At 41.9% G+C, this 13,978-nt stretch overlaps 1 protein-coding gene across 2 annotated transcripts in view; it reads left to right on the top strand.

Annotated features, from left to right (window-relative positions):
* The window catches only part of EXTL3 (exostosin like glycosyltransferase 3), a 157,511-nt gene that overhangs the window by 104,986 nt on the left and 38,547 nt on the right, over positions 1–13,978 (top strand). For both annotated transcript variants that reach the window (XM_077868675.1, XM_077868674.1), the window contains exons 2-3: positions 7,439–7,537; positions 9,091–11,720. In XM_077868675.1, coding sequence (XP_077724801.1) covers positions 9,573–11,720 — 2,148 coding nt within the window. In that variant the 5' untranslated portion in view covers positions 7,439–7,537; positions 9,091–9,572. The remainder of the gene's footprint in view (positions 1–7,438; positions 7,538–9,090; positions 11,721–13,978) is intronic.

The following is a 13,978-nucleotide window of genomic DNA, read 5'->3' as shown; positions in this document are numbered from 1 at the left end:
TATATATGGCCTTTAATATATGAAGTATGTTCCCCCTCAACCTACTTTATTGAGGAATTTTATCATTTATAGATGCTGTACTTTGTCAAATGTTTTCTCTGCATCTGTTGAGTTGATCATATGGTTTTTGTCTTTTCTCTTATTGATGTGATTGATATGTGACATTGGTTGGTTTGTGGATATTCAGTCTGAAACCCTGTGCCTTTTGATGGGGTCATTAAGCCCGTTCACATTCAGAGTTACTATTGAGAGATATGAGTTCAGTGTCATCATGATATCTATTCAGTCCTTGTTTTTGTGGATTGTTGCACTGAACTTCTTCTTAAAGGGGAATTTTAAGAGTCCCCCTTAAAATTTCTTGCAGAGCTGGTTTGGAGGTCACATATTCTTTCAGTTGCTGCCTGTCTTGGAAGCTCTTTATCTCTCCTTCCATTTTGAATGAGAGCCTTGCTGGATAAAGTATTCTTGGTTGCATGTTCTTCTCATTTAGGACCCTGAATGTATCCTGCCAGCCCTTTCTGGCCTGCCAGGTCTCTGTGGAGAGGTCTGCTGTTACCCTAATACTCCTCCCCATAAAAGTCAGGGATTTCTTGTCTCTTGCTGCTTTAAGGATCTTCTCTTTATCTTTGGAATTTGCAAGCTTCACAATTAAATGTCGAGGTGTTGAACGGTTTTTATTAATTTTAGGGGGGGGATCTCTCTATTTCCTGGATCTGAATGCCTGTTTCCCTTCCCAGATTAGGAAAGTTTTCAGCTAGAATTTGTTCAAATACATATTCTGGCCCTCTGTCCCTTTCGGCGCCCTCGGGAACACCAATTAAACGTAGGTTTTTCTTCCTCAGGCTGTCATTTATTTCCCTTAATCTATCTTCATGGTCTTTTAATTGCTTGTCTCTTTTTTCCTCAGTTTCCCTCTTTGCTATCAACTTGTCTTCTATGTCACTCACTCGTTCTTCCACCTCGTTAACCCTCGTTGTTAGGACTTCTAGTTTGGATTGCATCTCATTCAATTGATTTTTAATTTCTGCCTGATTAGCTCTAAATTCTGCAGTCATGAAGTCTCTTGAGTCCTTTATGCTTTTTTCTAGAGCCACCAGTAGCTGTATAATAGTGCTTCTGAATTGGCTTTCTGACATTGAATTGTAATCCAGATTTTGTAACTCTGCGGGAGAGAGGACTGTTTCTGATTCTTTCTTTTGAGGTGAGGTTTTCCTTCTAGTCATTTTGCTCAGTGCAGAGTGGCCAAAAGCAAGTTGTATTGGGAAAAGGAGAAAAAGAGAGGAGAGAAAGAAGGAAAGAAAAGAGAGGAAAAAAAAAGGAAGAAAAAAACGAAAAAAAAAGAAAAAGAGGGAGAAAAAGAAAGAAAGGGAAAAAAGGGGGTGGGGGAAGGAAACAAATCAAAAAGCAAAGCAAAACAAAACAAAACAACAACAACAAAAAAAAAAAAAAAGAAAGAAAAAAAGAACCACGGGGGAGTATCTTCTGATTCTGTGTACTGTAAGTCCCTTGGCTTCCCCTGGAAATTGTCCGTCTGGCTGGTCTTCTGGGGGAGGGGCCTGTTGTGCTGGTTTTCAGGTGTTAGCAGCTGGGGGAGCTGCTGTGCCCCTGCCTGGTGCAGGGCTCAGTGGGGGTTGTTTACCCCGTGAGGCCGCAGGAGGAACAGCCCCAGTGGCGGGGCAGCTCTGGAAACCTGGATTCAGCTCCGGCAGGAACTCCGGAGGTCTCCGTCTGCAGGGCCTGGAGGCTCCGGGGCGGGGCCGCTGATGTGCTCAGCTGGGGCAGGAGCGTCCTTGCTGTCCGGGGCCCTCCCGGCCTCTGCCTGTCCCGGGGGAGGCGGGATCCTGGGCTGTGTCCCGGCGCCCTGTGCTCCGGCGCCTGTTGGATTCGCGCTCCCGCCCCGCAGCCCCCTCCGCGGAGCCGCCGACCGAGCCCCCCAAGCTGCTCCTGGAACCACGCAGCCCCCTACGCACAGAGCCTCTTCCTCCGCCCGAGCCCCTCCGAGCTGCTCCAGGAGCCGCGCAGCCCCCACCGCAGGGAGCCTCTTCCTCCGCCCGAGCCCCCCCCCAGCTGCTCCCAGGGCCGCGCAGCCCCCTCCGCGGAGCCGCCGCCCGAGCCCCCCCCCCCACCCCCCCGAGCTGCTCCGGGTCCCGCCGTGCGAGCTGCAGCCCTTAGGGAGCTCGGCGCACTCTCCCGGGGCGCAGTTGCTCTGTTAGTGTCCCGGGGAGCCCGAGGGCATCCCCTCCCTCCTGGTTCCTGCTCCACCTCCCTGGAGCCCCTTTCCGCCCGGGAAGGTCGGTGCAGCTCCTGCGTCTCCGGGACGGGGCTCTCCTGTCCTGGGGACACTCGCCCGGCCTCAGCCCGGCTCCTCGCGGGGCCCTCCCCCTTGGAGGAAATGGATACCTTGATAGAAGCGCGAACTCTTCTCACTGTAGCATTCCAGGTGTTCTCTCTTTAATTCTCAGGCCGAATTCATAGATTTTCAGGATAATTTGAAGGCTTTCTAGGTAATTTGGTGGAGACAGGTGATTTGGAGACCCTACTCTTCCGCCATCCTGCCCCTCCTCGCTCGGTTTGTGGATATTGAACCACTCTTGCACACCAGGGTTAAATCCTACTTGATTGTGAATGTTTTTTTTTTTTTTTAATGTATTTTCTGATTCTGTTTACTAATATTTTGTTGAAGATTTTTATTTTTTTTATTTTAAAAAAAATTTTTTTAATTTTTATTTATTTATGATAGTCACACAGAGAGAGAGAGAGGCAGAGACACAGGCAGAGGGATAAGCAGGCTCCATGCACCGGGAGCCCGACGTGGGATTCGATCCCGGGTCCAGGATCGCGCCCTGGGCCAAAGGCAGGCGCCAAACCGCTGCGCCACCCAGGGATCCCTTGTTGAAGATTTTTATATTGATGTTCATCAAAGATATTGGCCTGTAGTTCTTTTTTTTATATGTGTGGTGTCTTTAGTTGGGCTTGGTATCAGAGTAATGCTGGCCTCATACAATGATTTTGGAAGTTTTCTTTCCTCTTCTACTTTTTGGAATAGTTTGGGAAGAATGGGAATTAACTCTTCGTTAAATGTTTGGTAGAATTTGCCTGTGAAGCGGTCTGATCATGGACTTCCATTCTTTGAGCATTTTTTTTTTTTTTAACTGATTCAATCTCCTTACTGGCAATCGATTTATTCAGATTTTCTATTTCTTCCCATTTGGGTTTTGGTAGGCTATAGTTTTTAGGAATATATCCATTTCCTCTAGGTTGTCCCAGTTTGTTGGCATTAGTTTTTCATAATATTCTCATAATTGTATTTCTGTGGTGTTGGTTGTTTTTTCTCCTCAATGATTTGTAGTTTTGAGTCCTTTCTCTTTTTTTTTTTTTTTAATATTTGAGAGAGAGAGAGAGAGAGAGAGTAGGGAGAAGGGCAGAGGGAGAGAATTTGGTGTAGACTCTATGCTGAGCACAGAGCCTATTATGGGGCTTGATCTCATAACCTTGAGATCATGACCTGAGCTGAAATCAAGAGCTCCTGGATGCTTAACCGACTGAACCAGGAAGACACCCCTATTTTTGTTTTTTGATGAGTCTGTCTAGAGGTTTATGAATTTTGTTGATCCTTTCAAAGAACCAGCTGGTGGTTTAGAGATCTGTTCTACTGTTTTGTTTTGGTTTCTGTATCATTTATTTCTACTCTGATATTTATTATTTCCTTCCATCTCCTGGGTTTGGGTTTTGTTTATTGTTCTTTTTTAGCTCCTTTAATTGTTTATTTGAGATTTTTCTTGCTTCTTGATGTAGGTCTGTATTGTTGTAAACTCCCCTCTTAGAACTCCTTTTGCTGCATGCCAAAGGTTTTGAGCCCTTGTGTTTTCATTTGTTTCCATGTGTTTTTTGCTTTCTTCTTTGGATTTTTGGTTGACGCATTCGTTGTTTATTAGCATGTTATTTATCCTCCATGTATTTGTGGTCTTTCCAGATTTTGTATTGTATTACTATTGATTAGTTTTTTATGTTTGTTATTAACTTTTGTACATTTGGGTACTCTCCGGTTGGGTGGGTAGATATTTACAATTGTTATATATTTTATTATTTCCGTAATAAATATCTCTCCATTCCTTCACTTTCAGTCTGCAGGTGTCTTTAGGTCTTAAATGAGTCTCCTGTAAGCAGCATTTAGGTGGGTCTTGTTTTTTTTATTCATTCTGTCACCTTATGTCTTTTGACTGGAGCATTTAATCCATTTACAGTCAAATTAATTATTGATAGGGACACCTGGTGGCTAAGTTGATTAAACATCTAGCTCTTGATTTCAACTTAGGTCATGATCTCAGGGTCCTAGGATCCAGCTGCATTGGGCTCTGTGCACTGTGGGGAGCCGGCTTGAGGATTTTTCTCACTCTCTTGCACCCCCCCCCCTCCCCACCCTGATCCTGTGCACTGTGTGTATGCACTCACTCACTCTCTCTCAAATAAATAAAAAAAAAAGTAATTACTGATAGATAGGCATTTATTGACACTTTAATCCTTGTTTTGTGGTTCCTTCTGTTTTTCTCTGATTCTTTTCTTTCTCTTTCATGGTTCATTACTTTTCTTTGGTGATATATTTTAATTCCTATCTCTTTATTCTTTTCATGTTATTAGTGGTTTTTGATTTGTGGTTACCATTAGGTTTATATATATAACATCTTCTGCATATGTCAGTGTATGTTAAGTTGATGACCATTAAAGTTTGAATTCATTCTTTACTCTTCCCACGTTTTAGATAGATGGTGTCATACTTTATATCTTTTTGTGAGTGCCTTAACTGAATTTTTACAGAAATACTCATTTTTTATTGCTTTTGTGTTTCTTACTTTCATACTATCACTTTGGATCTTTCCTTTCCATTCAAAAAATCTTTAATGTTTCTAGCAGGGCTGGTTTAGTGGTCATGAACTCCTCTAATTTTTGTGTTTTTTTTCTGAGAAACTCTATCTTCCCTTCTATTCTGAATGATAGCTCTGCTGGATAGAATATTCTTGGCTGGATAGAGTATTCTTGGCTGGAGATTTTTCCCATTTAGTACTTAGAATATATCATGCCACTCCCTCTGGCTTTTGGAGTTTCTGCTAAAAAAAAAATCTGATGATAGCCTTATGGAATTTTCCTTATGTAACTCTTCTTTTGCTGCTTTAAAATTTTTTTCTTTATCACAACCTTTTGCCATTTTATTTTAATTTTCTTTTTTTTAAAGATTTTATTTATTTATTCATGAGAGACACAGAGAGAGAGAGAGAGGCAGAGACATGGGCAGAAGGATAAACAGGCTCCATGCAGGAAGCCTGAGGCTGGACTTGATTCTTGGGCTAGGATCATGCCCTGGGCTGAAGGCAGCGCTAAACTGCTGAGCCACCTGGGCTGTCCCCTTTTGCCATTTTAATTATAACATCGCTTGATGTGGATTGGCTTCTGTTGATTTTATTAGGGGTTCTCTGTACTTCCTGGATCTGGGTAGCTTTCCTTCCCCTGATTAGGGAAGTTTTCAGCTATCATTTCTTCAAATAAATTTTCTGCCCCCTTTTCTCTCTCTTCTTCTGGGATCCCTATGATACAAATGTGATTATATTTGATGGAGTCACTAAGTTCCCTGAGGATATTCTCATTTTGTATAGTTCTTTTTTTCTCTCTTTTGTTCAGCTTGATTGCTTTCCATTATTCTGTCTTCTATGTCATTAATTTGTACCTTGCTTCTTCCGGCCTGCTTCATTCCACCAAGTGTGTTTCTTATTTCATTTATTGAGCCCTTTATCTCTGCTATGTTATTCCTGATCTCTGTGTTAATCGTCCCACTGGTGCTTTCCAGTCTTTTCTCAAGTCCAGTGAGTATATTTATGATTATTACTTTAAATTATCTATCAGGCATGTTACTTTTATCTGTTTCACTTATATCTCTGGCTGTGGCCTTCTCCGCATATTTCCTCTAAGACACATACCTCTGTCTTCTCATTTTCTCTAAGTCTCTGTGCCTGTTTCTCTGTGTTAGGAAGGTCAGTTATGTCTCCTATTCTTGAGAGTAACGCCCTTATTTTTTTTTAATTCTTTTTTAAAAATATATATTTTATCTATTCATGACACACACACACACACACACACATACACAGAGAGAGAGAGAGAGAGAGAGGCAGAGACATAAGCAGAGGGAGAAGCAGGCTCTGTGCAGGGAGCCCGACGTGGGACTCGATCCCAGGTCTCCAGGATCGCACCCTGGGCTAAGGCGGCGCTAAACCGCTGAGCCACTGGGGCTGTCCAAGAATAATGGCCTTTTGAAGAACAGGTCCAGTAGTGCCCTGCAGTGCAGTGTCCCCATTCCCCAGGGTCTGGCACTTCAGAGAGTGTCTCCATTGTGTGCTGCCTGCACTCTGCTGTTGTTTTCTGGTTACTTTATCCTTCAGGTGCATCATCTGCAAAGGCTGCCTTAGTTGTGAGCAGTGTTTGGTCCCTGGCCTGAATGTGATGAGTTTTTACTAGATGTTCTCTGGTCTGCTTGTGAAATGAGACCTGTTGCCACTGTTGCCTGAACTGAGGCCCTGCAAAACTCCCAGGTTGGGAAATGTGGTATGGGCAAGGGGTTGTTCCAGTCTTTTGGAGTAGGGGACCCACTGTGCTGGAATTGATGCAAACTTGATTGCGAAGGGCAATTCCACTGGAGCTCTAGGGTGCGGTGGGGCTTGGTATAAGCAAGTTAGGCGGTGAGGTAGTGTGTTGGTTCCCGCAGGTGACCCTGTACTTATGCTGAGTGGTGAGGCAGGAGGTGGTGGTAACAGGCCAGTTTCTTCATTCCTGGAGAGGTGTCTCTGCAAACAGTGCTTCTCTGGGGCTCTCTCTTGGATGAACAAATAACTTCCCCACTGTGTGTCCCAGGTGCTCTTCAGATTGCTGTTTCCACCCTGTATGTATATCCATATCTACAGGCTGTTTGCCCTGCCTTCTCTCCAACAACAGTCCCAGTGTTTTCTAGGCTCTCCCTAAACCAAGCCTGTCACTTAAAATTCCAGGCTTTAAGCCCCATTGTTTGCAAGAACTCATGAAATTCGGCCCCTCTTGCTTTCTGAGCCTTTGCTATGGGAATATGTCTTCTGTGTGTGGGTGTTGGTCTGCCTCTTGCCCTTCTTCACCACTTGGCTCCCTGCCCACCGCCGTGGCTGGGATCTGGGCACCTCCTACCTTTGTCATGTGGTTTCTTCTCTATCTTTAGTTGCAGAATTGGTTCTTTGAATCTTCAGGTCAATTTCTGATATTGACATAATTTGATAGTTACCTGCTTGTGTTCATGGGATGACAAGGTGAGCCTAGGGTTCTCCTACTCCCCTGGCATCTTCCCCTTCAGTAAATATATTCTTTAATAGTACCTTTAGTATTGAGTATTTTTGTAATAGCATGTCACTTTTCTATTTTCTATCAGGAAAGCAAGCCCTGGATCTGGAGTTCACTATGTCAAGAAATTATATGCTGAAGTAAAATGCTGTATGAGTTGGAAAAAGGAAGAATCCAGAAACTTATGGTAAGGAGGGAATGAATCAAGTGAATTTCCTTGATGCATTCTTTTACTTCCTCCACTTCCTATTAAAGTTTGAATGCAAGGTGCAGAGAGTATTCTTTTGGAAACAGAGATTTTTAACATTTGAATTAGAAGGATAATGCTTTAGAAATATTGACTTATATTCTCTGGGATATTTGCTTAGCTGTTAATTATCCAAGGCTTGATCCACCAAATTTAAGGTTTTTTTTGTGATCAACAGATTGTTTTCTGTTGTCCTTATCTCTTGTTCTACTTAGTTAAGCCTTTTATTAACACTGGAAACTTTTCTTATTTAAAAGAGAGAAGACTGTATCCAAACTAGTAATTTTACATCTCTACCAAACACAGAAGCTAGAGAGAGGATTGAGCATCTGTGATGTGCTACCTACATTATACTGCCTTGTAGTAGTATCCTTGCTATTTGTTTATATCTTATGTCTTAGGTTAAAGAAGGTTCCATGAGGTCAAAGATTATTTTACATTCTCGCTTCTTCCAGTTACACTGAGCATGTCTTAGACATGTTAAAAGTATGGTAAATACTTTTTGGAAGAAATGAATGAAAGAAATTGGAAGTATTCTTTGGCACAGAATATTAGGAATTCATTTCTAGATATTTGAGTTTGAGATGAAAGCAAGTGAAAAGCTTTTATAGCCAGTAGTAGTAAAATTTGGTAAATGAACAGAAGTGGGAATATTTCAGGATTTATTAGCTAAAAGTACCCTCACATCCTCTGTCTTTTCTTGTGATAGCAACAAAATATATTGTTTCTGTCTCAATACATGTCTTTCCTTTTTGGGAGATTAGGAAACTGAGGTATAAGGTTTGATAGCAAATCTGTCTCCAAAAAAGAAGAAATAATGCCCTTCATTTCTAAGTATAGTAGTCTTTCTAAAAGACCAAGTTACTATTTATATTTTAAGAAAGAGCACATGATGTCTGCTAGCAGAAGATAAATGAGAAGCAAACTGGGAAATACATTTTGTCTCTGGATTAACGCGTCTACTACTGGGTAAAAATCAAGAGCTCTCTTCAACTCATTTCAACTCTGAATATAAAACACTGAGCTTCTCAATTTTTTTTTTTTTTTTTTTTTTTTTTTAGTAATTCAAAAGAAGACTCATCTTAGGAATAAACCTGGCTTTCAAGACTGGACAGGACAGTGTTTCTGTCCATCTAAAGATGCTACCTTAGTCTTGAATAAATTGTTACAGATATCTTTGCACTCTGTTGAATGTGGCTGATTTTCATTTTATAGAGCTCTAATTCTGATCTGTAGGACGAAGGAGTATGTATGTCTGTGTGTGTAAAATCTGAAGCTGTTTTTGGACACTTATCCATTTCTTATTAACCACAAGTAAAATATCCATACTGAACACAACCTAAACTGAACTTAAAATATTCTGTGAGACACACACCCAATGTTCCAACTGTTCCTTTACCTTTTAAGATAAAAGCATTTTCTAGAAACTGAGGGAGTGTCGGGTTGTTGAACATAATCTTTTCATAACTGACACAGTTCTCTTTCTTTTGCAGGCCTGATTGTTGGCAATGACATCCATAAGAGTCTGGCATTTATTTCTGTTCTAACCAGTTACTTTATAACTGTGAAATAGTAACTATGCATATTTATTGGTCAGCAAAACCAAGGAACAAGAGCTATGGCAGTTGAAAAAGTCTGTCTGATTCCAGGTTATTTTTCCTGGATTTCATCATCAGAGACCTCCTCCTTTTCATCTCATCAACAATATGGTACCTTTTACCATTCGATAAAAAGTAAGGACATGTTCATTGGTCAGCAACCAGAACTTAAAATCTGCTGGAATAAGGTCAGAGACCATTTCAATTACAGCTGAAGAAAATGAAATTTCCATTTTATTCCGTGCCTTGTACAGGGAGCATACTAACTCTTAACGGAAAGGTGTGACTGAAAAGAGATTGAGTTTGTCTAGTAGAAACTCATGGTTATGGCGAGTGACCCAACGTGATTGGAGGGGGCAAAAGCCACACAGGAACTCATGACGGGCTATACCATGTTGCGGAATGGGGGAGTGGGGAATGGAGGTCAAACCTGTATGTTGCGGTGGTCCAACCGGATCCGACTCACATGGCTCAGTTTTACACTCTTCATTATTCTGGTTTTCTTCCCCCTAATTGCTCACTATTATCTCACCACTCTGGATGAGGCTGATGAGGCAGGCAAGCGGATTTTTGGCCCAAGGGCTGGTAATGAACTATGTGAGGTAAAGCATGTGCTGGATCTTTGCCGAATTCGTGAGTCTGTAAGTGAGGAGCTCTTGCAGCTGGAAGCCAAGCGACAGGAGCTGAACAGTGAAATTGCCAAGCTGAATCTGAAGATTGAAGCCTGTAAGAAGAGTATTGAGAATGCCAAGCAGGACCTGCTTCAGCTCAAGAATGTCATTAGCCAGACTGAGCATTCTTATAAAGAGCTGATGGCTCAAAATCAGCCCAAACTTTCTCTGCCTATCCGATTGCTTCCAGAGAAGGATGATGCTGGTCTTCCTCCCCCAAAGGTCATACGGGGATGCCGGCTGCACAATTGTTTTGATTATTCTCGCTGTCCTCTCACCTCTGGTTTTCCAGTCTATGTATATGACAGTGACCAGTTTGCCTTTGGCAGCTACCTGGATCCCTTGGTCAAGCAGGCTTTTCAGGCTACAGCACGAGCCAGCGTTTATGTTACAGAAAATGCAGACATTGCTTGCCTTTATGTGGTATTAGTGGGAGAAATACAGGAGCCAGTAGTGCTTCGGCCTGCTGAACTTGAGAAGCAGCTCTATTCTCTACCACATTGGCGGACAGATGGACACAACCATGTCATCATCAACCTATCACGGAAGTCAGATACACAGAACTTACTGTATAATGTCAGTACAGGCCGGGCCATGGTGGCTCAGTCTACTTTCTATGCTTCCCAGTACAGACCTGGCTTTGACTTGGTAGTATCACCACTAGTCCATGCCATGTCAGAGCCCAACTTCATGGAAATCCCACCACAGGTGCCAGTTAAGCGGAAGTATCTTTTCACCTTCCAGGGTGAGAAGATTGAATCACTGAGATCCAGCCTTCAGGAGGCCCGCTCTTTTGAAGAAGAAATGGAAGGTGACCCTCCAGCCGACTATGATGATCGTATCATTGCCACCTTAAAGGCTGTACAGGACAGCAAGCTAGATCAGGTCCTGGTAGAATTTACCTGCAAAAACCAACCTAAACCTAGTTTGCCTACTGAATGGGCACTGTGCGGTGAGCGTGAGGACCGCTTAGAATTACTGAAGCTTTCCACCTTTGCTCTCATTATCACTCCTGGGGACCCTCACTTGGTTATTTCATCTGGCTGTGCAACTCGGCTCTTTGAAGCCCTGGAAGTTGGTGCTGTCCCTGTTGTGCTGGGGGAGCAAGTACAGCTTCCTTACCAGGACATGTTGCAGTGGAACGAGGCAGCCCTTGTGGTGCCCAAGCCACGTGTTACTGAGGTTCATTTTCTGTTACGAAGCCTCTCGGATAGTGATCTGCTGGCTATGAGGCGGCAAGGCCGCTTTCTCTGGGAGACTTACTTCTCAACTGCTGACAGTATTTTTAATACCGTGCTGGCTATGATTAGGACTCGCATACAGATCCCAGCTGCTCCCATCCGGGAAGAGGCAGCAGCTGAGATCCCCCATCGTTCAGGCAAGGCGGCGGGAACTGACCCTAACATGGCTGACAATGGGGACCTGGACCTGGGGCCAGTGGAAACGGAGCCGCCTTATGCCTCACCCAAATACCTCCGCAACTTTACTTTGACTGTCACTGATTTTTACCGCAGCTGGAACTCTGCACCAGGGCCTTTTCATCTGTTCCCCCACACACCCTTTGACCCTGTGTTGCCCTCAGAGGCCAAATTCTTGGGCTCAGGGACTGGATTTCGGCCTATTGGTGGTGGAGCTGGGGGTTCTGGCAAGGAGTTTCAGGCAGCACTTGGAGGCAATGTTCCTCGAGAGCAATTCACAGTGGTGATGTTGACATATGAGCGGGAGGAAGTGCTTATGAACTCTTTAGAGAGACTGAATGGCCTCCCTTACCTGAACAAGGTAGTGGTGGTATGGAATTCTCCCAAGCTACCGTCAGAGGACCTTCTGTGGCCCGACATTGGCGTCCCCATCATGGTAATAGAAAAAGAGCAGTTTGTTTTACTGCATGAGATAGCATTTCACTCTCAATCCTTTTTCCAAATATATATATCTTTATAGATACACTTTTTTTTTTTTTTTAACTATACAGATTTCCTTTTGCCATGGAATTTATGCTCACTTTTTTTTCGTCCTTTCTGGACTTGCCAGTTCCATCTCTGCTACTCACTTCATAAATCTCCTAAGACACTCCAGAACAGAAATCGCTGTTGGCCTCACGAAGGTTTACAAAAGCTCTTCAGTTACCTTGTTGATGTTTTTCCTGTCGTAATAAAGATGTTGATGAGAATGATGATGACAAAGTTAACACTTAGGAAGTACATATGACCCAGGCAATGTAATTTAGGATTTATAGAACGTTATTATGGTTTCTTCACTTTATAGCTATGAAAACTGAGGCTTGAAGAGGTTAACTCTTTTGCCCAAGGTCATAATCATGATGAATCATAGATGAGCTGAGCTTTAGTGTGTCTGATCCCAGAAGCTGCAGTTTTAATTACCTCCTAGATTTAGCAGGAAGACCCATTTTTTTAATCAGGATATTGTAGAAGTTTTTTGGAACAGTTGGGATTTGAAATATTCAGGAGTTGGAGATCCTGAACTTTTTCTATAGTCTCTTACACATTCTTTCTCATTTTTTACCTTATCTGTCATGATTTAGATGCTGTATTTTACAGGAAAAAAATAATAATTATGCAGGATAGGGCTTTAGTTTTGAGTACTTTGTTTATCTACCTTCTGGTATAAATTTGGCAATCTAGAAGATTACCCATTTATCTTAAACATGAGGCCTTTAGAACAAGTTGTAAGTGGCATAGATACTTTCCAGAAAAAGGTAGCAAAGACAGGCAAAAGTTCTGATGGGCTCTGTATGGCTAGAAGCTCGCCTAAGAAAATTAGTATAGTTTTGGGGATGAATTTGTTTAGAAGGGGAATGTTTCGGCTAGACTGGTTTTTAAAATTATATCAGCAGGAAACTAACTCATGTGTAATATTTTCTGAGCAGCAGCATAATATAATAGGATAGTATGAATTTTGGAGTAATACAGACCTGCAGTTAAGTAATAATTTTGTGATCAATGATGACTTAATGAACTTCTCTGACTTATGGATTAAAGAGGAAAATAAAATAATATCAGTGATGAATCTAGAAAGGTGCCTAATAATTGTTTGATTCCTTCTTATCCCTTCATGTCCAAGAAGATGGAAGGCAGTATGGATATGCTGGCTAGGTTGTGGACAACTTCAAATCACTTCACTTGATAAAGGCTTCTAATGTCCTCTGCATAATTTCCTTTTGTGTCATAGCTGTTACCACTTATCTTCTGTAGAAATCTTTGTTCTAGAAAAATTTTGTTTAGAAAGAAATTTTCTTTCTCATTACTGCTACTCCTTGCTTACTACTGCTGCTAGTCTTTTCTTGTATTTTATTTAATTAAATTTATAGGGATCCCTGGGTGGCGCAGCGGTTTGGTGCCTGCCTTTGGCCCAGGGCGCGATCCTGGAGACCCGGGATCGAGTCCCACATCGGGCTCCTGGTGCATGGAGCCTGCTTCTCTCTCTGCCTGTGTCTCTGCCTCTCTTTCTCTCTGTGACTTAAATAATAAATAAAATATTTTTAAAAAAATTAAATTTATAATCTGAGGCTCTTCGGACTAGGATTCTAAAAACTTTTGATCTCAGAATTTATCTTGTATATTAAAAAAAGTACTGTGAATAGAGAGATTTCTTTATAGATTTCTTTCTAAATAATTTTCACTTTTTTAGTTACTTTTAAAATGTCACTAAAGTTAAAAAAACACACACATATTGAAGTTAAAAAAAAAAAGCATTTGTTGTATGGAAGGGGGATGCTGCTCACATAGAATAATAGAGCAGCCTTTCTTTTCCATTTTTCCTGAGTTTTCTTTGAATTTGATAGGGATGTAGAGAAGCTGATGCCACCCTGTTAACAATGACTGAAATTCGTTAGAGAACTTACCAGAACTAATCCTTTCTTTTAACTTTGGTGGGAAATAAGTAGTCCTCTTTGATTACTGGTCAGCTCATGGCAATTATACAATGCCTAGTTGGTAAATGCCAGAAACTTTCCAAATGGGGAGCCATTCTGAATAGATTGCTCATATTAGCGATAACGGTTTTTTTTTTTTTTTTTTTAGCTCTTCTGAAAAAGAGGAAACAGTTTTAAGCTGAAGAATTCATTGTATTCTCTTAATATTTTGACTGTGCTTTCT

This window comes from Canis aureus, chromosome 24, assembly GCF_053574225.1.
Source record: "Canis aureus isolate CA01 chromosome 24, VMU_Caureus_v.1.0, whole genome shotgun sequence".
Lineage (NCBI taxonomy): Eukaryota > Metazoa > Chordata > Mammalia > Carnivora > Canidae > Canis > Canis aureus.
This window is presented reverse-complemented; position numbering and strand designations above follow the sequence as displayed.